Genomic DNA, 21,753 nt, shown 5'->3' on the forward strand with positions numbered 1-21,753 from the left:
TGGTCCTGCCAGATGACTCTTCAATGGATAGGGATGTAGTACGTTTCTCATGCTGGATCTGATGAGATGGGTGGATATAATTGGGGCAAGGCAATCTCACAAATGATCCTACCTAAGGCCATAAAGGATTTTGTAGATGACCACCAGCTCTTTGAATTGAATCTGGAAGCATAATCTTGTGGATCATAGGTGTAACCTGTACATTTAAAAAAGTGCCCATAACAGCCCACAGCACGGCATTTTGCACTAGTCTCAGTTTCTGGATGCTCTTGAAGGACTGCTTCATGTAGTAACCAAGGCTTGAATGACAGTAAGGAGAACCTCTAAGCCAGAAAAAATGTGATTGGTGCAGAAGCCAAAGCTGTGCATGCATAAGAACAAACTATCCTAGACAACTCATAGGCTTAATGTCCCCCGTCCCCCAGCTCTTTATAGATGACCTTTCCTATTTATTTTCCCACTGCTTTTTTCCATTTGATTATACTTGACGATTTATAAATTTGTAATGATCCTTCTGCCACAGACTCCCCAGGCTTGCTGGGAACCTGCTTGCTGAGGGCACCCAGCCAATTGGGTAGACAATCATAACCAACAAGCCTGCATCCCTTCAGAATTACATCAAACAGGGGATCGGGATATCATTTCTCCCCAGTCAGTAACAGTGATCATAGTTGTCTCCTTTTTAATGTGCAGTAGTTTTTGTGGTGATGAATGCTTTTTCTATTAGTTATCTAGCAAAATATTCCTTTAAAAAAACCGAATAAATGAAAATTATATAAATGAATACTATAGTATTGGGAGGGTACAGTGTTAAGACAGAAAAACAGAAGAAAAGGATTTAGCAGATGACTGCAAAATGAGTAAACAGTGTGGCCAGGCAACTGTGAAGACAAACAAAATTTTGGGATTATCACAAGAAGGATCACCAGCAGGAAAGAGGAGGATCCTAATCCCATTATATAGGGTTTAGTCAGACCCCATTTGGAATACAGTTCTGGAGACCTCACTTAAAAAAAATATTGATAAAATTGAGTAAGTCTGAAACCCAGCAACAAAAATGTTGCTCATCTCCGTATCCTGTTGCAAGGTCTACGGGACAAAAACATATCAGGAGAGATTACAGGAACTGAACATGTACAGCAGGGCTGTCAAACTTGTGGCCTGCAGGCCGGATGCCTCATGCAATGGCCACACCCATGCCCAGTTTAGCAAAAGGGGGGGAGTCCCAATATGTCACATGATGGCACCAATTACATCAGAGTTTGACACCCCTGATGTACAGTCTGGAGAACAGAAGGAAATGGGAGGACATGATTAAAACTTTTAAATATATTAAATGTGTGCATAAGTTTCTAGAAGGTAGTAGTTTCAATATTAAGCATATATCAAGAACACAGGGGCATAATCTCAATCTGACAAGGAGGAGGAGGTTCAAAAGTAACGTTATAAAGTATTACTTCACAGAAAGAATAGTGGAAGCTAGGAACCAACTTCAAGCAGAGGTGGTGGGTCAATCATCAGTATCTTAGGATAAATTCATGTTTATCATTCATTCTTCTGAGCTTGAGGGTTGGTTTCTAAATGTTTCATTACCAGGCTAGGTAATATCTTCAGCGGAATTTAGGGGATGTCAGTGAGTGTTCTTCTCTTTATAAGGGTTTCAGGTGGTCAGTAGGTCTTGGAATGGTGAGGTCATATCACAAGACCATGAACTGATGGGACCTTCACTTGATGTGACCTTACCATCCCATGACCTACTGTCCACACAAAGCCCTTGTAGAAGAACACTGAAGTCTGAAGAGATAAGCAAAAAATGATAGATTAGACAATTCACACTGCCCACCTCCTAACTAAGCAAATGCAAGAGTAGTATATTTTATTTTATTCATAAGAACATGATCAACGTTCTTTCTTGTTGTAAAAGAAACTATGCAAACAAACATCCCTTCTTCGTACTGAATTAGAACTGGTAGAAAAAAAATAGACTCAATAAAAGTCTCTGCATGATACCCGGACAAGGTTTATTTTCACTTTATGAGCTTTCCCCAAAGGTCTGAGTCCGCATCTGCCTTCCTCAATGGTGTTCTGAATACAGCAACATATCTGCTCCGACTCCAGGGATTTAGTGAAATAGAAGCTTCCCAGAGACCTTCAGCTACACTTGTTTATTACCAAATGTGAAGGAGGCGGAGGAGATACCTGAGCTTCAGCAGGTTCAGATATATTGCTGTCTATGGTGGAAGCCCATCATTCTCCAACCACAAATTAAGGTGCATATTACCCAAGTCAGAAGGTGTTGTTTATAGTATGCATGTCTCTACAGCATCCCTCACTTTTCTTGGCAATATAAAACACTGAAATAATAAATCACCCATTATATGCTAAACATCCATATCCGCTGCCCGACAAGGCCCCCATGTAGGGCAATGGTTGGTTTGGCCTTTTCAAAAGCTCATGGTGGTTGAGGAGGTATCTGGGAGCTCACAGAAGGGGCTGGAGAAGAGCCTTGCTTTGAATCCAGTCACATTCTTGGAAATGGATATAGGAAAAAAATGGGTCTTCAAAATGGAGAAAAATATCTCAGTTGATTTCCAAACTGAGTTTGCCCATAGCTACTTAAAAGTGAGGATAGTTCTAGAATCCGGGTTTAGAAGCAACTTAGTAGAAAAGGTCTTTTCCAAGGCAGTGTTACTCTTTTTGCAAGGGAATACAAACATATGCTCTCTCTTTTTTTTGCTGGCAGTTTCAAGAAAAGAGGGAGATAAATTCTTCCTGCTTTGTTAAAGTGGAGGTTCACTTATTAACCAATATCAAAATATGCTGGTAACTGGACAGTTACTGATCCCTCAAAGGTGGGATCAGTAATTGTCATTTGGCAAGGCAAGGGTAACCACACATTCATGTATACAAAATAGAAATTGTCAGTTCATCCAGAGCAAGATCAGACTACACACTATTTTTACTCTTTAGAAGATACTTCAAGTAAATTAAATGTTTTTTTTAAATTATAGATTATCCAGCACAGTTATTCATGTGTCCAACATGTAAAATTACTTAAAACTATGAGCAAACTATGAGCACATGGACAAAGTTGCAATCTTGTGAGACTGTGTCATTAAATGCTTTGAGTCAGGGACTCTGTGTATTGTATTTAATATAAGATCTCATTTATTCAAAAGAACACAACTAATATATAAACAGAGATGATAAAATAAACTTTTGTAGATATGCATTGGATGTATCATGGAAAAGGCAGCTATAAAGAACCAGCACACAGATCTTTGTATGATGTTTTCTACAGTTTCTTCCATATAAGTGTAAATCTGAATTAAAACAGATTCTTCCAAGAACTGTGTGATTTATAGATTTTTCCTTTTAAGAGTCTAAAAAGAGATCAGTGGGCATGGCTACAGGGCAATTTCCTGCAATCTTGGCTAAGTGCTTTACCTGAAGTGCAAAAAGCTGGGAGAAAAAATAGGGTGTAGCACAGAAATGCACTCCTTATTCCATAAATTGCTATTGTCATGAGTGGCTTGTTATTCTGAGACTGCTGTAAAGAAAATATGGTACTAGTAAACCAACATAGATTGGTTTACTTACATACAGTACATGCTTTATAAGAGATTCAATATCACAGAATGAAAAATTGATGGTGGCCAACATTGGAACAGCTAATGTTCATGCTATTTCTGAGTAAGAGGAATGTTCGTTCTGTTTCTATTTTACAGACATGACCACTGAGTCAGAAAAAATAGAAATTATAGGAGGCATTGACTATCAAATCCCTCTCTCCAAATTAAAAACAGTAATACCTGCAATCACACCTGATGCTTAAACAAGACTAAATTACAAAGAACTGGGAGGGGAAATCTATCCACTTAAAAATCAATTCCTTCTAACCATAGGGGTGATTTTGTGGTGGAAATGGCATTCAGCTGGTGTTTAAAGATCATAAAGAACAAAGTGGGTGTTTCATCCACTAAACATTCAGAAAGGAGTCCTGACCATAATCTGCGCCTGAAGGACCTCACTCTGCATGCCAACTATGGTAGAAGAAACCCACATGAATGTGCAAGAAAAGGGGGGAGGCGAGATCCAATTTTGGATCACCTTTATAAGACAAGTGATCAGAGAATCCAATAGGTGAGTTAAATCACTGTGTTTCTGTGGAAGATGTGCAGCTAAAGCTGAAAGAGCTAAGGTGATGCCTAGTCCATCTTAATGGGGAAAGGATTGCACTACCAAACCCAACCTCGACCTGTTGAATGTTCCTTAAAAAGAAAAGAAAAAATCCACCTAAAGAGGTGAAGTGCATTTCCTGCATACCATTCCCACCCTCAAACGCCCCTCGCCGTTGTTCCTTCTTTAATGCCATCCTTACAAGAAGATGCCGAGCAGTCTCGCCCCAGCAGCGCGTTTTGGCCGCCGGCTGCGAGTGAACTCACTCTCTTTCTCTGCCTTTGTACCTTGGTTTTAACTCGCTCCGTCTCCCATTGTGGTCTGAGCGTTCGGATCAGCTGCAGAGCCCCCGGCAGGACGTTAGTCTCATCCACTGCAATGCTGACACGCCGGACGGCTGGGTGGCTGGAGAGGACGCGCGCGCTCTCCTCCTCCTCCTCCTCCTCCGCTCCCTCCATGCCCCATCGGCAGCTCAACCACCACGCGGCTGGGCTTCAGGTGCAAGGCAGAGTTAGGGAAACGGAAGAGCAGCCTTTCCCACCCAGCAACTCCACCCCCCTCAACAACGGGAGGCTGGCGAGGTAGCCCATGTGGAGGAGATGGGAAGGGGCTGGGAGGGGAGGAGCCAGCCCCGAGAGGAATCCATGAGTCACTCCGCCGCCGCCGCCTCCTCCTCCTCCTCCCACCGCACCCCCAGCAAGCATTTCTTATTGGAACATCCAGGCCCACCGGATTGTGATGTCAGAGGGCGGAATCGTTCGCCGCTAGATCACAGCGTCCCCTTCCTCCCCCCCACCCCCCAAGAAGCAGCCCTCCTCTTGGAGGGCAAGTGGCGGAACGCTAAGCCAGGCGCGGAGGAAGAGGAGGAGGAGGAGGATGCGGTCGCCGGCTGAGCATCTTCCCGCCAGGAAGCTGCTGTTCCCGGCGCTCTTGTTAGCGGACGCCACGATTGGCGCTTCCAAGCAAAAGCGGCGCACGCCAAGCTCGGCTCCCGGGAATTTCTGGATCTAAATCGCCGGGGTGGGGAGGTGGGGGTCTGGGTGGGGGTGAGTGGGAGTGTTGGGGAAAGAGCTGCGAGATTAATTACTGACGAGGGAACAAGCGTCCACCACCCGGATCTGCGCTTTTAGTGCCGCGAGTCTTTTCAGCTTGTTTAAATGCCGCTTATGCACGTTGGCGTGTGTTGGCAGGGGGCTGCTCTGAGCCACAACCAAGCGCCTAGCTTGACACGCGAGTCCTGTGAGCGTGGTTAGGTTAGGGTTCAGGGAATTAGGAGAATTCAGGAAACTGAGTTCGGCGAATATTCATTTGAACCATGGATTGGAATATCAGGTGAGCAACTTTCAATTCTTAGGCGGCAGGCAGCTTCGTTGGTTTGTGACAGACAAGCAAGAATTCAACTGGGATTTCAATTGCGTGTAAGTAGGTGCATTGCAGGTGGAGATTATCAGACTAATTTTTAGCGATTATGCAATTAAAGGCAAAGTACTTTGCCACCAAGCTGGGTGAGAAGAATTCCCAGTCCTGATTCAAATAAATATTATGAAACGGTTAATGTGTCAAACCAAGATTCTTTTCACACCTGATCCTAACTCCAGCACAGCCGCTGCCGCCTCCTTCCCTCCCATACCTAAACTTGAAATTGTTTCTTTAACTGTGTCAGTGGTTAAAAATGTGACAAACGTTCTGCCATGGATACAATCTGATACACTTCACTGACCATTTTGTTGGTGGAACAATTAGAATGGAAATAGCCTGGGTAACAGTTGCACACTTTTAGCTAATGCAAGCATGCCTCTCATCCCTTTCTCCCTGGACATTGTCTTCCACAATCATTCATAAGCCAGTAGTAAGTCTGATGGCTTCAAACCAGGGTTTCCCCCTGTGTTCAGCTTGGAGACCTGGAGCACCCTGGAAAAGTCATAAGTGGTGATCATGTGAGCCCAGGTCATTGCAAATTCTGTAAATATATGCCAGTTGCTAAACGTGGAATTTTAATCACATGACCATGTGTATGCTGAAACAGTCATAAGCGTGAGGATCAATTTTTTCAATACTATTGTAACTCGGTAATTAAACAAATGGTCATAAGTTAAGGACTACCTCTATTGCATTTGTTCTTTGTGAAGGGGAAGGGGACAGAAGTCCTGGATCCACAAAAACAATTCTGTCAAGCCCATTCCTCCTACACAAAAAAGAAAAATTACTAGTATTCCATGATTTCCTCCATAAGTTGTTGCAGAGAAGAGGGGACCAGAGATAAACCTTGTCAGTTTTGCTCTAGCTCTGTTGCTTTGAGTTACAATATAAGTGAAGACAATTGCAAGATTTATAGTCTAAAAACTCCAGATCAATTCTAGCTCTATTTTGAGGTAGAATTACTTGGATGGTGTATATTTGTGGGACATAACAAATATGAGTGGCTGCTGAACCATCTTTTCCGTTACAAGTCCTGTAGATAAAATGCCACCTAAGCTGAATTTGGGGAGACACAATAAGGCAAGATTTCTTGTCACTGGGAAAGGAGTTGATTCATAGTTTTACAAAGCCTCATCAGTGGAAAACAGATCTCTCTCTCTCTCTCTCTCTCTCTCTCTCTCTCTCCCTCTCTCTCTCTCTCTCTCTCTCCCTCCCTCCCTCCCTCCCCCCCCCCTCTCTCTCCCTCTCCCTCCCTCCCTCCCTCCCTCTCCCTCCCTCTCCCTCTCCCCCCTCTCTCTTTTTGCAAAAGATAGAAATAATTTTAGCTGTTGAATGTAAACAATACATGGAATTACATAGATCAGGAAATCATTTTGGAGTGGTAAAAAGTACCCTAATGGTAGTGACCTATGATTAAAAGCTATGCCAACAGTAATGTAAGCAGCACATGGTCTTGTCATTGATAGTATTTTCAATTATATAAACTACACCTGAAACAGCTCAGCATTTTGAAAGCTCCCATTTTCAATGGATTGAAACCTAGTTGTTTTCAGAAGCAACAGAAGATGTGCTTAACATGTGTCTTTTGTTCTGTATCACTTGGAGGAGTAAGCACAAAAACTTCCCATGACTGAATCTATGACCATAGAAAACAGACGCATTAAAAATGCCAACAAGTGACATATTAAAGAAACCTATTAAAGAGACTTATAAAAGACACCTTGGTCTAGATCAGGAGTTCCAAACTGGCAGCCCACAGACCGGATGAGTCAGGTGCAGGCCACGCTCACCCCTGCAAAGGGGAAAAGCATCGCGAAACAGCAACATGACGCTGCGAGTTTGACACCCATGGTCTAGAGACAGTATTGAATTGGATGCCTTACTTACTCAGCAAATGGTTATTCAAGTTCACGTCTGGTTTAAAAATAAATCTAATAAGTGTAAAAGTTCTAAAGTGCCATAAGCACTCAGGTTCAAAGCTGCCCATCATGTTAGTCTTCCTGACTATAATGAATTCTGTTATACATTTATTCAAATAAAAATTATGCCAGAATGTGTCTGTGTATATTATCATATGCAGATCTCTATTCCTCCTCATTCTGTACTTTGGTTGTCCTTTTTATTTTGATGATCTATCAATAGACACCTTCATTAAAATGGTTCTCTCTGTCCAGCATGTTAATTTTCCATATAATGGCGATCTTGTTTGTTTGTAGAGAAATGTAATGTGTGAACATCACCTGCATTTGAAGTGGAAATGGCAAGAAGCTGGTTCTCCTCAAAAGTTTCTTGTGGAAATAAGATTCAGTTTATTGTAACCACTAAATCTTTAATAAGGAAAATGTTAACATATTCTCAAAAAATAAAATACTTTGAAATTAATTTCACTCAAAGTACAATACGTGATTTTCTACAGAGGAGGAAAAAAATCTTCTCTTAAATATCCAGCTAACTAACTCAAACTCAATTAATTGAATAAGTATCATCAAGCTGCAGGGAGTGATATCCACCCTCCCTTTTTAAAGGGGAATGAGTCTAATTACTTTAATTAGAACTGCTATAATTGTCCTATTTTCTTTGTGGGCCTCAGTTTGCTTAATTGCTTTGTTGGGAATAGTGTGAATTGCTAATATCTCCTGGTTGCAGGTCACTAGTGGCTTCCTTCCAAAATCATCTTTATGTCATACACATTGGCAGTCAGGAAATTGTCATGTCACTTATTGGTAGAGGTGATAATGGATGCTTTAGGTGATAGAAATACTCAGCAGTGGTTTAATTTTGGAGAATTACATCTCACCATATTTGGGATTGTCAAATCTGGTTTGTTGGTTTGGATTCAAATCCATCTTAGTCAAAGCCAGCTAAACCTCTCTAACCTGAGATCATAATTATTTAAAGGAGGGGTATCAAACTCACATCATCACGTGGCATATCACGACTTTTCCCCCCTTCACTAAACTGGGTGTGCGTCTGGCCAGCATGTCACACATCTGGCCTGCAATGAGTTTGATTTAAAGGCAGATATGTGCATGGAAGTGGTAATTAGACACAGTGATTAATTATATAGAATAATATCTAAGATAGTCTTGGGTGGTAAGATGAACAAGAACTGTTGGAAAAGCTATCCTATACTTCCTTTACTAAATAATTGAACTTTTATTCCAGGGAATGAGAGAGGCAGCTTTTCCTCTTAGAAAGATGGAAAGTATTCCTTTAAATCTGGAAACTGATTTGTTTGATGATCATTGCAGAATATGTGGTCTGCCAAATAGTAGCCATTATTAATTTGAATGTTACTGACTTTCCACTATAATAGCAAAATGATGATTCCAGGAGGTCTTGTGAATGTGATTAAATCTATGCTGATCATGTGCTAAAGATTCTCCCAGGGATTTGGGGACATTTCTAGTTGTAAAAGGACAGTATAAGATTCCAAGACTGAAGTCCCCTATCATTAAGAGGAAAGTTAAATTTAAATATAAAAATACTGGAAACTTTTCCTCTGCAAGGCAAGGAAAGTTGAATGGGGTATATTCAACATAAAACAAGAAACAAATGTAAAAGATCTTTACACAAGCCTTCTGTTTCTTTTTTATAGATAGATAATCTTTATTAAATTATTTTTTTAAATAAATTAAATTATTAAAATAAAGCTTGAGATAAAAAGGAGTGATGCATGTTGGAATATCATGTGACTGCATATTATAGTTTATAGGAAGATAGTCTTTCATTTGAGGATATCCAAGTCCAAATTAAAGATAACCACAAAATTAAAGAGTGTGGAAATTGTTAGGAACTGTTCATAAATATATGTAAGTCCCTCTTTCTCTTTCTCTCTTTCTCTCTTTCTCTCTTTCTCTCTTTCTCTCTCTCTCCCTCTCTCCCTATCCATACATACATACATACATACGTGTGTGTGTATGTGTGTATGTGTGTATGTGTGTATGTGTGTGTGTGTGTGTATATATATATATATAAATATAGCACAGGTTTGAATCCCAGTAAGGGTATGGCTAGCTGATGAGAGCTAAATAGCTTGAAATACATCTATACTAGTCTCCCTTTATTTATTTATCAGCACAAATATAACACACACACACACACACACACACACACGTGTGTGTGTGTGTGTGTGTGTGTGTGTGTGTGTATGTATGTATGTATATATGTATGTATGTATGTATGTATATGTATGTATGTACATCCTTGCAGGGATTGGATATAAAAAGTAAAATGTCATTCTGAGAGCATATGGGTACACATGCTGAGAACACCTTAAATTAAACTCATCCTGTTCCAAGATTGTGTGACCGATTTTGGTTTCAAGGGAAGGCATATCTGCTTTAAGAGATTCCTATCAAGTGTTAAGCATGTATTCATATGTTCACTGAATCACATTTTCCCCTTTGAATCCAGATTGCTGCTCATTCCTGAGAGACAGAACGTGCCCATGCACATATTATGCAAATCTGTATTCCCCTTTTTAGTTGTAAAGAAATGACCCAGCCTAGAACTAGTAGAAAACATTTCAATTTTCAAAGTAATGGCTTTTTCAATCTGTAATTTTAAAAAAGTGAAAAATTGTAGCGTTTTGAAGAATAAGTGTACTTGCAATTGCACTTAGACTAATATACTGCTTCACAGTGCTTTACAGCTCTCTAAGTGGTTTGCAGAGTCAGCATATTGCCCCCAACAATCTGAGTTCTCATTTTACCAACCTCAGAAGGATGTAAGGCTGGGTGAACCTTGAGCCAGTGAGGATCAAACTGCCAAAATGTTGCCAGCCAATGATCAGCAGAATATCAGAGTATGATCAGAGAGCCGAGGTGGCGCAGTGGCTAGGGTGCAGTACTGCAGGCCACTTCAGCTGACTGCTATCTGCAGTTCAGCGGTTCAAATCTCACCGGCTCAAGATTGACTCAGCCTTCCATCCTTCCGAGGTGGGTGAAATGAGGACCCAGACTGTGGGGGCAATATGCTGACTCTGTAAACCGCTTAGAGAGGGCTGAAAGCCCTATGAAGCGGTATATAAGTCGAACTGCTATTGCTATTGCTAAGTAGCCTGCAGTACTGCATTCTAACCACTGCCCCACTCACATAGAATTATTGTGAGAGCCACTTTTTTTTTTTTTTGCTTCATGCTGCCTTAAGCAGTACTATTTTCAGGAATAGAAAATCTGTCATTCATTATCTAGTTTATATACGTGTAACAATTATGTCACATTTCATGCATTGCAATACCTTTTTCTTTTCCTATAATACTATCTGAAGAAAAAGGTCACAAAGTGGGGGGAAAGCCCATTTAATGTTGGGATCAGAATATAGGCTGAACCAACAGATGTTAGTTCTCTTCAGTAGGAGGATGAAGTTGGAGTCCTTGCATGACACTTCAATGACATTGAAGTCTATCTATTGACATCACAGGCAAGTTATCTGTATCCTAAACAATCTTCTTCATACATGGCTAACATTTGAAAGTTGGTTTGATACTAATCCAAGACATGGTGACATTGCAAAATGATTTATCCAACAGATGAAGCTAAGCAGAGATAAATTTAAATGCAAAATAAACTGAAGATCCTTTGTAGTTTTCTACATCATTTAATTTTATTTTAAGAAAGAAATTGTGGGATATAAAATCCTACAGCTAAAAGGTCAGAAGTGTTTACTATATAATAGAATCTGTTATCAAGCTATTCTCTTTCACAGTTCAATCTCTCAAAAGGGAACATCTTTCAAAATGGGACTTTTCTGCTGTCAGAGCGATGTAGCAAAGCCGATCCGATTGTTCTGCCGGTCAAATTCAATGTAGTACTGCTTAATAAAAGTTGCACCGAGAAGCCAGAGAGGGCCTAAAGGAGGAGGAATGTCAAAAGCTGAGAATGCCACAACGCAGAGCTCTTCCCAATACGTTGAATGCTGCAGAGAAAGCAATCCAAACAAAAGAAAGTAAATCAGCAAGATGCCCTGAGTAATGCAGCATCATCATCATCATCATCATCATCATCATCATCATCATCATCATCATAATAATAATAATGCTGCCAACTATGTGGCAGTGAGTCAAATGCCGGTCTGGATTGATTACAAAAAGGCATTTGACTCACTGGCACATAGTTGGATCATAAAATGCTTAGAAACAACTGGCATTAGCAAAAATATTACATCCTTTACTGGAAAGGCGATGAAACAATGGAGAACTGAGCTGGCAGTAGGGAATGAGATCTACGGAATGGTTAATATCAAGCGAGGAATTTTCCAGGGTGATTCACTTTCACCTCTTCATCATCGCAATGATCCCACTATCAGTAATCTTAAAAAAAAAATGAAATTAGGCTACCAAACAGCCAAAGAAGCTGAAAAAATTTCGCATTTACTATATATGGATGATTTGAAACTCTATGGAAAGTCAGAAATAGAAATCCAATCATTGACAAACACAGTCCAAGTATTCAGCACTGATATTTCAATGCAGTTTGGCATGAAAAATGCGCCACTGTATCCATAAAAAGGGGCAAAATCACTGCATGTGAGGGAATTGAAATGCCCAATGGCCAACCAATTAAATGCAATGAAAATGAAGCCTACAAATACTTAGGCATTCTGCAGTTGGATAACATCAAGCATGGAGAAGTAAAAACTATTGTCAGGCGAGAGTACACCAACAGAGTTAGGAAAATTTTGAAATCTAAATTGAATGGTGGAAATACAATCAAGGCCATAAATACCTGGGCAATACCAGTTATAAGATACACAGCTGATATAGTTAACTGGACACAAGCTGATTTGGACATTTTGGATCGAAAAACCAGGAAACTAATGACAATGCACTACAGTTTACATCCACGTGGTGATACTGATAGATTATACCTGCCCCGAAAATCAGGTGGCAGAGGATTATTACAAGTGAAGCAAACAGTTGAAGAAGAAAAACATGCACTGGCTGATTATTTAAAAGAAAGTCAAGAACATCTATTAATCGAACTAAAACAAAAATCTACTAAAGGCCCAACAGACGAAACAAGAATACAGAAAAGATGTGATAAAATCAAGAATTGAGAGTTGGCAGAACAAAGCACTGCATGGCCAATTTCTGGAAAAAATAAAAGATAAAGTGGACAGTGAACAAACTTGGTTATGGTTAACAACAGATACATTAAAGAAAGAAACAGAGTCACTAATCCTGGCTGCGCAAGAACAAGCTATCTGCACAAATGCCATTAAGGCCAAAATTGAAAAATCCTCTGATGATGCCAAATGGAGCATTTGCAAAGAAGCTGATGAAACTGTTGATCACATACTCAGCTGCTGTAAAAAAATCACACAGACTGATTATAAATTGCGGCACATCTCAGTAGCACAAATGATCCATTGGAATTTGTGCAAAAATTATAATATCAAAACAGCAACAAACTGGTGGGAACATCAGCCTGAAAAAGTCACCGAAAATCAGATGGTCAAGATCTTGTGGGATTTCAGTATACAAATGGACAAAATACTGGCGCATAATACACCAGACATCATACTGGTTGAGAAAAATAAGGTCACAATCATATACATCACAATACCAGGTGATAGCAGGGATGCCGAGAAGGAACATGAAAAAATCGCAAAATACCAGGACTTAAAAATCGAAATTCAATGACTATGGCACAAACCAGCAGTGGTAATTGGCACACTGGGTGCTATTCCAAAAGCACTGGAATTACATTTAAAACAGTTAAAAATTGACAAAATCACCATCAGTCAAATGCAAAAAGCTTCACTGCTTGGATCTGCACACATATTACAAAAATATGTTACGACGTCCTAGGCCCCTGGGTGGGGCCCGACTAGTAACCAATGCCAAATCCGGCGAAATAACTGGCCGCTGTGATACAATTGTATTATAATAATAATAATGCTTCTTTATTGTCAATGCACAACATACGAACGATGAGATTGGTTGAGCTCCCTTAGTGCACCCCCCGCAACACAATACAGCTCATAGTGAAAAGAAAAAAGAAAAAAAAATCCCTAACCCAATAAATCATATTAACAAACACCAGTCCCATTACACCAGTGTGAACATGTTACACATTATGCCAGCCCTGCAAGTCCATCGTACTACTTAGTTATGATGTTGCTTCACATTCAGGAGTCTAATAATGTACCGTCACGAACTGTTTCCTGATTTACTCACTGTCAGACTTTTGATTTAATCACCAGCTCTCAAAAGTCTCTCCCACATTTATTTTCTCAGACCTTTGATTTTCCAAGTTTTATCTAAACCTTATTGCTCGCCCATATTTGTTCATTTTATTGCAAATCATGGCTCCAGATCTTACCTTGAGAACATAGGTAGAACTGCTGAGTGAGTAGGTCATATCTCCAAGATGGAAGGAAATGTCAGGCAGCAAATGAATGTTTTTACATTCAACGACATACTGTGAGAGGATAAAGGAAACAGAGGTATAGAAAGGCTTTTAATTCCTATGTTATAAGTCACAGGTAATAGGAAACAGTCTTACATCTGCTTTAATCAGCTGATGATACATCACTATAGAGAAGATATCAGGATGGGGAACCGCCTAACAGTAATTATTCTAATTCCAATGGGAATCTCTCCTCCTTATCCAGATTTAATCTTGATTTCTCTTAAACAACCTTGCAGTTTAAACTACTTAGTCTTCACACTTTTGAGTAAACTGAATTAGTTTTTTTTCTTTTTTCAAAAAGGGAAATGTGCTAAAATTGGACACTTGAAAATTTAAACATTACATGGACATTACGTGAAAGGGACTGGAAATCAAATGTGTTTCATAGCTCATTGCTGTTTTTTAGATTCATGTTTTCCCATGATTAGAAAAGTTATGCTCAGATGTCTTTTACCTTTTCTTCTTCTACCAAAGTAGCGCCTATGGTTTTCATCAGAACAGATACTGCACTGGCTGGCCCACTGATAAAGGAAGTGCCAGTGTCTATAGCTGCTGTGCATCCTTCATGACAAAGCATTACATCATTTTCTACAGAAACACTGCAGAGAAAGCAAAAGAGCATTCAGATATTCCTGTACTTTTGAAGAATAAGTCTCATTCATGTCAAAATGAAGAAAAAAACAACATTGGCATTCAAGGTCTTGAACTCCTCTGAATACCATATCACAATACAGGTAGTCCTCAAAGTACGACCACAAATGAGCCCAACATCTATGTTGCTAAATCAGAAGTTTGTTCAGTTTTACCCCACTTTTCTTGCCCCATTTGTTAAGTTAATTATTGCAGTTGTTACATTACTAACATAGTTGTTAAGTGAATCTGGTTTCCCCATTGACTTTGCCTGTCAGAAGGTTGCAAAAGGGAATCACAGACCCTGGGACACTGCAGTCGTCATGAATGTGAGTCAGCTGTCAAGTATCCAAATGTAAATCACGTGACCATGGGAATGCTGCAATGGTCGTAAGTGTGAAAAATGGTCATAAGTCACTTTTTCAGTGCCATTGTAACTTTGAATGGTCATTAAGTGAACTGTTGTAAGTCGAGGACTACCTGAAGTTTGTAAGAGGAATTTATTGTTAGCATCTAATAAAAGATGGTCATCTTGGGAAAAGCTGATTTCCAAAATGCAATTAATGTTTCATATCTTTAGTTGACTGAAATGACTTCCCCTTTGGGGTTCTTGATTTTATAAGTCTGGCATTACACAGAACCTACCCCTTAAGATCAACATGCCAGTAGCCTTCTCTGCTAATGTCGACATAATGGAAGTCTCCAGTGTAGTAAGAGGGATCACTGCCACCCAGGATAATCTCTCCTCCAGTGTTCAACTCTGAGTGTCTAGGCCAAAGGGGGGAAAAAAAATCACAAAACAGTAGTTTTATTCTTGCTCACTTTTGCCCACAACAAGGTTTAGCAAGTTTTGTTGTTAAAAACCTATGAAGGAGAGCCATTTTGCTTTTAAGGCAGCATTTATAAGGCAATCAGTATTTCCAGCAAAAATACTCAAGCTTAGAGCAAAAGTCATATTGCCAATTAGATAGAATTTATTGAAATTACCTGTGATTCACAATTTCAAAAGATACAAAAGAAAGATATGTGGGGATGGGGGTAGGAACCAAGTACTGAGATGATGCCTGCTGCAAAATACTCCACCAGTCATGATTTGAGATTTAAATTTCCCCTTGATAGACAGTATTAGACTTTTCCTTGCTTGGATCTATTTTCTACATAGTGAAATGTTTACCGGAATCTTTATGGCAAGTTAGGGGAAACACTTCAAAATATCCAATATTATCAGTGTTATTTCTGCTTCACTTGCTCCTATGCTAAACTCTAATCCTGAAAAAGTTCCATATTGCACATCAGTCATATTCTCTGACAATAGCCAAGACCTCTGTGAGTCCCCATCCAAATTCTAAAAGAAGCTTCAGACACGGGTGATTAGCCAATATTCTAGAATCAAATATTAGTTAACTTTGAAACAAGTTAAGGGGGACACACCCCTTTTTCTGAAAAAAATAATAATAATCATTTTCTGACAGTGAATCCAAAGCACAATCAAATTATGAATTGGTCCAATAATTTAATGTATACGCTTTATATTCCTAAACAAAACCTACCTGCTATAGTAGACAGAGAAGACATTTTCTGACAAGATCTTTTCAGATATTATCTTATCAAAAACTGGGATAACCCCATCAATGGCCTGGCTGGGGTAGCCCATACCAAGCACTCCATCAAACCGAGCATACATGAAAGGATTGCTAGGTAGTGTTATAGCTTCTGCAAAGAGTTGGATGACAGGAATATCGGCAACCTAGAGAAAAGCACACACAAAGGAATTGTGGAACAACAAGTTGAATGCACTCTTCAAAGGGAATAAAAACAACACTTGATTCTTTAATTCTTCCTTCTTTGTTCCCCCCACCTCACTCATACACACCCACGTATACTTTTATGTATAGTTAAGTCATTTTTGCTTCAATCCCAGTAATTGTTCAAGTGACTAACAGGCTTGTCATGTTGTCCTTTAGGGTCATGTTTTATTAAAACTGAATTTTTATACATGTTCACTTGGCATTAGGTGAGTACATGGAAATGGATTGCTGCTTATATGATTTTCTCCCTTTTGCATTACTATGGCTTGAGGCCCAGCTCTATTACAGCCTGAGGCTACAACTAACTGGATATTCTAAGACATATAACATATATCTCTTTAGATATTGCACTTGCCTGTATTCAACCTGTGTGTTCCTTTAAAAAAAATAATTAATATAAAACTTCCAGTGATTTCAGTGATGAAAAAGGTAAGTCTGGTATCCTTCAAATCTTGGACAGTGCAAATGGGATGAATGTGGTTAAAGTGCCATAATACAAACAATTGAGATTCTCCTTGTTGGGAGCCCTCTGGTTCAGTTTTCAAAGCCTGTGAATAACCTGGCATTTGCCAGACAGCAGGAAAGCACTTCCTCCATTTCCTTCCTTCAGAAGCACAAATGCTTATCATCCTATTAGCACTTACTCTGACAATGTCCTGGCTAAGGAAACCCTTAATATATCCTTGGCCATATGATAAAACAATTTCGGTTCCATTTGGCTTGTATGTACTTGATTCAGAGGAATCATAACGATTGTGTGAGACTGAAAGAAAGAAAGAATATTAATATATAGAACATAAATTGGTTTAAATCTGTTCAAGTATCATCAAGAACAAGTCCCTTAAATGTCAACCTCATATAGCTGGTAAATTCAAGAAATAAGAATCATACAGATTTCAGAAAGGCATACTGTACAGTATTTAAATACTAGTCAGGGATAAACACATAACAATAAATCTCCAGGCAAAATGATGCTGTAGAGCACTGCACACCAAGACAACAGGACAGTTTTTCCCCGAACACAATCATTCTGCTAAACAAATAATTCCCTCCCCACTGTCAAACACTATTCACTAAGGCTGCATTACTATTACTATTAGTCTTCTCATTGTTCCTATCACCCATCTCCTCCCATTTATGACTGCATGATTGTAACTTTGTTGCTTGTATCCTTACAATTTATATTGATATAGATTATTTCCTGATTGCTTATTTGTACCCTATGACTATAATTAAGTGTTGTACCTTATGATTCTTGATGAATGTATCCTGTCTTTTTATGTACACTAAGAGCATGTGCACCAAAGACAAATTCCTTGTGTCTCCAATTACACTTGGCCAATAAAGAATTCTACTCTACTCTACTCTATTCTATTCTATTCCATTCTATTCCATTCTATTCTATTCTAGTGCTGAGGCAGAGTGAAGGTGCATCAAGACAGTGTGGTAGAAAAGTGAGGTTTTCCATGGGAAAACAAGGAAATTCTCTCACATGTCATGAAAGTGTTGTCTTTGTAGGAATGGTGACTGGCTGAGTTCCAACTGGCCCACTGTGAACCTATCTAATCCATTCCAGCTGCAGCTCTCTTTGTCTTTACGGCCATTTCTGCTTTGGCTGCCTGAGAACTTTTTTACAACTTATTTTGCTTTGGACATATTGACAAAAGGACTAGGGGAGACATGATAGCAGTACAGACAAGGTGGGTCAAACTATTTATCAAAGCACCAGAAGCAAGCCAAGAAACAATGAATAGAAACTAACCAAGGAGAGAAGGAACCTACGACTAAGGACAAATTTCCAAAAGTGAGAGCAATCAACGATGGAATGGCTTGCCTTCAGAAGATATGGGTGCTCCATTACTGGAGGCTTTCAATAAGAGACTGGACAGCCATTTGTCTGAAATAATATAGAATCCCCCCTCAAGCAGTTGGTTGGACTAGAAGATCTCCAAGGTCCCTCCCAACTCTGTTATTCTATGAAATTCTATGACTTCATGGAAGACCTCTCCAACTTTTGGGGGGCTATCCAGAATTTTGCTTATATTTCTAGACCAGAACTAAGCTTAACCAGTCCCGTCCTGAGTTTCTGTGTCAAGTCACCAGTAATGGGAAGATTCTCCTGCTCACTACACCTGCAGCCATAGATCAAATATTGTAAGCAATTAGAATGTAATGCAGGCAGAAACAGTGCAGGCATGGAGGCTGAAAATTGGGAACCCTGAGCATCAAGGAATCTGTGCTTGCTTGCAGCGCCCAGGCTAAATCACTGACCAACATTGCTGGGTTTCATTACAAATTGTTAACTCCACTGTTGTAAGGAGGACAAATCTGGCAGAAAGGGGTAATTAGAAGTAAGAGAAGGGAAATTAGTGAATAGGAAAAAAGGGGCAGAGGGTTAGGAGTTTGAGGAGTTGCTGCTCTAGTTTATAATGGGGCAGGAGAGCTGTAAGTTTTTAACATCATTCACAATGTGAAACTAAAAAGGATTGTTTTCTCTAACACACCTGAAAAAAGTTCAGTGGTTTCCTGGAAAGGCTTGGTATGGATTTCAATAGCAGCAGCAGAAGCTAACTGTAGCTGTACTTACTAGCCTCTTCTGAGATATACTAAAAGTAGGCCCTGGAGACATTGGTTTTCTGAAAATGTATTTTCAAGGACAGAAGGAAATGCATTATTGGAGCTGTATGGAAAAGCCCCAGTGATGGAGAAATAGAGTCTCACTCTTCACACTTTACTCTCTCCCCGCCCGAATGCTGAGTGAATGTTGTGCTTTTATTGTTAATTATTTTTTTTATTCACATTTTCTTTTATGTCTTGTCTTGCACTCCCCTCCCTCATTATTGAAAGCCATCCTGAGTCCCCTCAGGGAAAAGGGCGGCCTATAAGTGTTCAATAAAACTCTAAAAAAAAAAAACACCACACAAGGTATTTCCATGGGAACCAAACTTCCCTTGACCCATCGCAGAAGCTCCACAGTGATTGCTTTGCTGTACTGAGGAGACCAATTCTCTAGACCAGGGGTGTCAAACGCAAGGCCCGGGGGCCAGATCCAGTACCACGGGGTGCTGAGATCTGACCCACAGGGCCACCCTGGAAACAGCCCATTTTCACTGGCAGAGCTCTCGGGCCACCACAGGTACCCCTGACATGAGTGACTTATAGCTGGCCACCCCCATCTCCTGTCAAACACAACACTGATACAGCCCTCAGGGAAATTGAGTTTGACACCCCTGCTCTAGACAGATCTTCAAAACCAAGTTTTATTTCCCATGGAAGTATATGGAAAACAAAGATGAACAAACCAATGGGAAAGGAGGGGAAGACAAAATGTCTCCCCTTTTAACTAGCTGGGTAGATTAATCAATGGCCAGCTGACTTGATTTCTTAGGGAATATTTTATTCAAGCTAAGTGTAATATTCTTTCTTCAAATTCAGTGCTCTGAGTTGTCTAACATACTATATTGTTTGCAATATAATTAAGTGTAGTGGTTAAGGGGCAGGGAGGTGGTAGTCCTGTTTTGAACCTGAAAGTCAGATTGAGCCAATCTGTCTCTCAGCCAACCTCCTAACCGGGTTATAGTTGTGGACAAAACAGGAGGAGACATCAAGCATCAAAGTACTATATATTGTGAATTTAATTATGTTAATGATTTAGTACTCATTTTTTTCTATATTAATATTAACATCCAAAATCATATGTAATATGCAGTACTATCTTTGAAATTATTTTTCTATTATTAATACATTAAAATATCAGGATACTTATTCATAATCTATCATTAATTTATCATACACTGTCACTCATGGCTGCAAGCTGGTAATTGCCCAAGTATCTTATATGTAAATGATAAGAAAAATCTATTTTACATATCAGTGTACTTTGACAGGAATAAAAATACCAGCTGTATAACATTGTTCCACATGCATAATGGGAAAACATGTCAGGGTAGAAATCTTCATATGCGGTTGTTACATGTTGCCAAAACTTACCACAGGCACTGTACAATGGGGGGCATTGATGGGATGGCACCCAAAAATTAGATGATCCTGTGTCAAAGACAACCTTGAAGATCTGGGATGGTGTTCCAATACTTATTTCACCATAATACTGCAACTGAAAGGCACATCATAACAAAGAGCAGAATAACATTTTTGTTAGAAGGGAAAAATCATAATTCATTCCATCAATATCTGTATAAAATGTTGGAGTAGTTTTTATTTGCTGACTGCTTTCTTTAAGAACATAGGACACACTTACATCCAAGAAGTTTGTTAGACTAGCAGGTGCTGTTTTGTTATGAAGCTCTTCACCAAGGTAGTAGATATGGTGCTTCAAAGAAGGAAGGACGTCTGCCACTTTAATGCCCAGCCCTTGCAGTGTTTCTCGGATTGAGGGCATTTTTTTGAGTGAAATTCTGACAGGTAAAAAAAGAGAGACCATGGTAAAACTGGAAGGTATATCAGATACAGTCACATTTGCGATATATTTGGAGGTCAACAAACACAATTGCCAAGTTACTAGTGTGACTAATAGAGAAAGTGTTTGGCATATGATGATGTGTTTTAATACATAATTTGGAAGTGACAAAGCTCTATTTTAGAATGCTACCTGGTGGCAAACATACAATGCTATAAAGAATAGTATGTAGGTGAATGCTACTTTTGAAGCCCTTTTGGGAGACTGAATCCAAAACATTCAATTTTCAGAACATCCACCGGATCATGGTGTTGAGGAATGAAAACATAGAATATCCTTTCTATGATACCAGAAGCATAAAAAAGTATACTTGGACAAAACAGAGGAAGGTAGATGTGAACCAAAACATAAGGGTGGAAGGAATGAAACATTTAGCATTTTCATTTGCTTTTTGCATCATATTGTTGATGTGTTATTATCTGCTTGTTGCACTGGTCAATTACTAGGTGATATACTAAAAAAAGAAATAGTCTTACCTTTGGAAGGCATCACTAGAAGAACATAAAAAACAAGAGATAAGCAGAACAAGCTCCCAACTCCGCAGCATCATTCTGTTGGTTTTGGTATGGATGCTGTTTTTCCGAGCTCCTTTTTTCTTATCTTGTGTAAAAAAGGAAGGCCGTTCTAGTAGCCTTTTATAGCTGAACATGTCCAATTTTTAATTTTCTGCTGAGTTTTGATTGGTAAGAAAGCAGTAATAAATCTTGCCAGTTGGCAGAGGGAGGTCACCTTTGAGGTACTAACTTTGACCTCGTTTCCTGGTAAAGGTCAGTTTGGGCAGCACATTAATATTTGTGACCACCCTCAGGTTCGTTATCTACTC

The 21,753-nt window shown here is 39.5% G+C and overlaps 2 protein-coding genes across 5 annotated transcripts in view; both read right to left on the reverse strand.

Moving 5' to 3' along the window:
* The window catches only part of ETNK2 (ethanolamine kinase 2), a 31,997-nt gene extending 27,291 nt beyond the window's left edge, over nt 1–4,706 (reverse strand). For all 4 annotated transcript variants that reach the window (XR_015697318.1, XR_015697316.1, XR_015697317.1 and 1 more), the window contains exon 1: nt 4,467–4,706. Coding sequence is in view for 1 of the 4 variants with exons in the window: in XM_014076252.2 (XP_013931727.1) it covers nt 4,467–4,637 (171 nt within the window). In the remaining 3 variants the exon portion in view is untranslated. The remainder of the gene's footprint in view (nt 1–4,466) is intronic.
* A 6,649-nt stretch (nt 4,707–11,355) lies between these two features.
* REN (renin) lies at nt 11,356–21,531 on the reverse strand. The gene is made up of 9 exons (XM_087720809.1): nt 21,407–21,531; nt 20,712–20,868; nt 20,444–20,567; nt 17,098–17,216; nt 16,196–16,392; nt 15,291–15,413; nt 14,470–14,614; nt 13,926–14,024; nt 11,356–11,517 (listed from the first exon to the last, which is right to left on the reverse strand). Exons 1-9 carry the CDS (start codon nt 21,478–21,480, stop codon nt 11,356–11,358), a joined length of 1,200 nt encoding a protein of 399 aa, XP_087576935.1. The 5' UTR covers nt 21,481–21,531.
* Between the last annotated feature and the right edge of the window lie 222 nt (nt 21,532–21,753).

The sequence above is a fragment of the Thamnophis sirtalis genome, unplaced genomic scaffold (assembly GCF_051295495.1).
Source record: "Thamnophis sirtalis isolate CommonGarterSnake01/CBP01778 unplaced genomic scaffold, rThaSir2_p1.2 scaffold_7, whole genome shotgun sequence".
Classification (NCBI taxonomy): domain Eukaryota; kingdom Metazoa; phylum Chordata; class Lepidosauria; order Squamata; family Natricidae; genus Thamnophis; species Thamnophis sirtalis.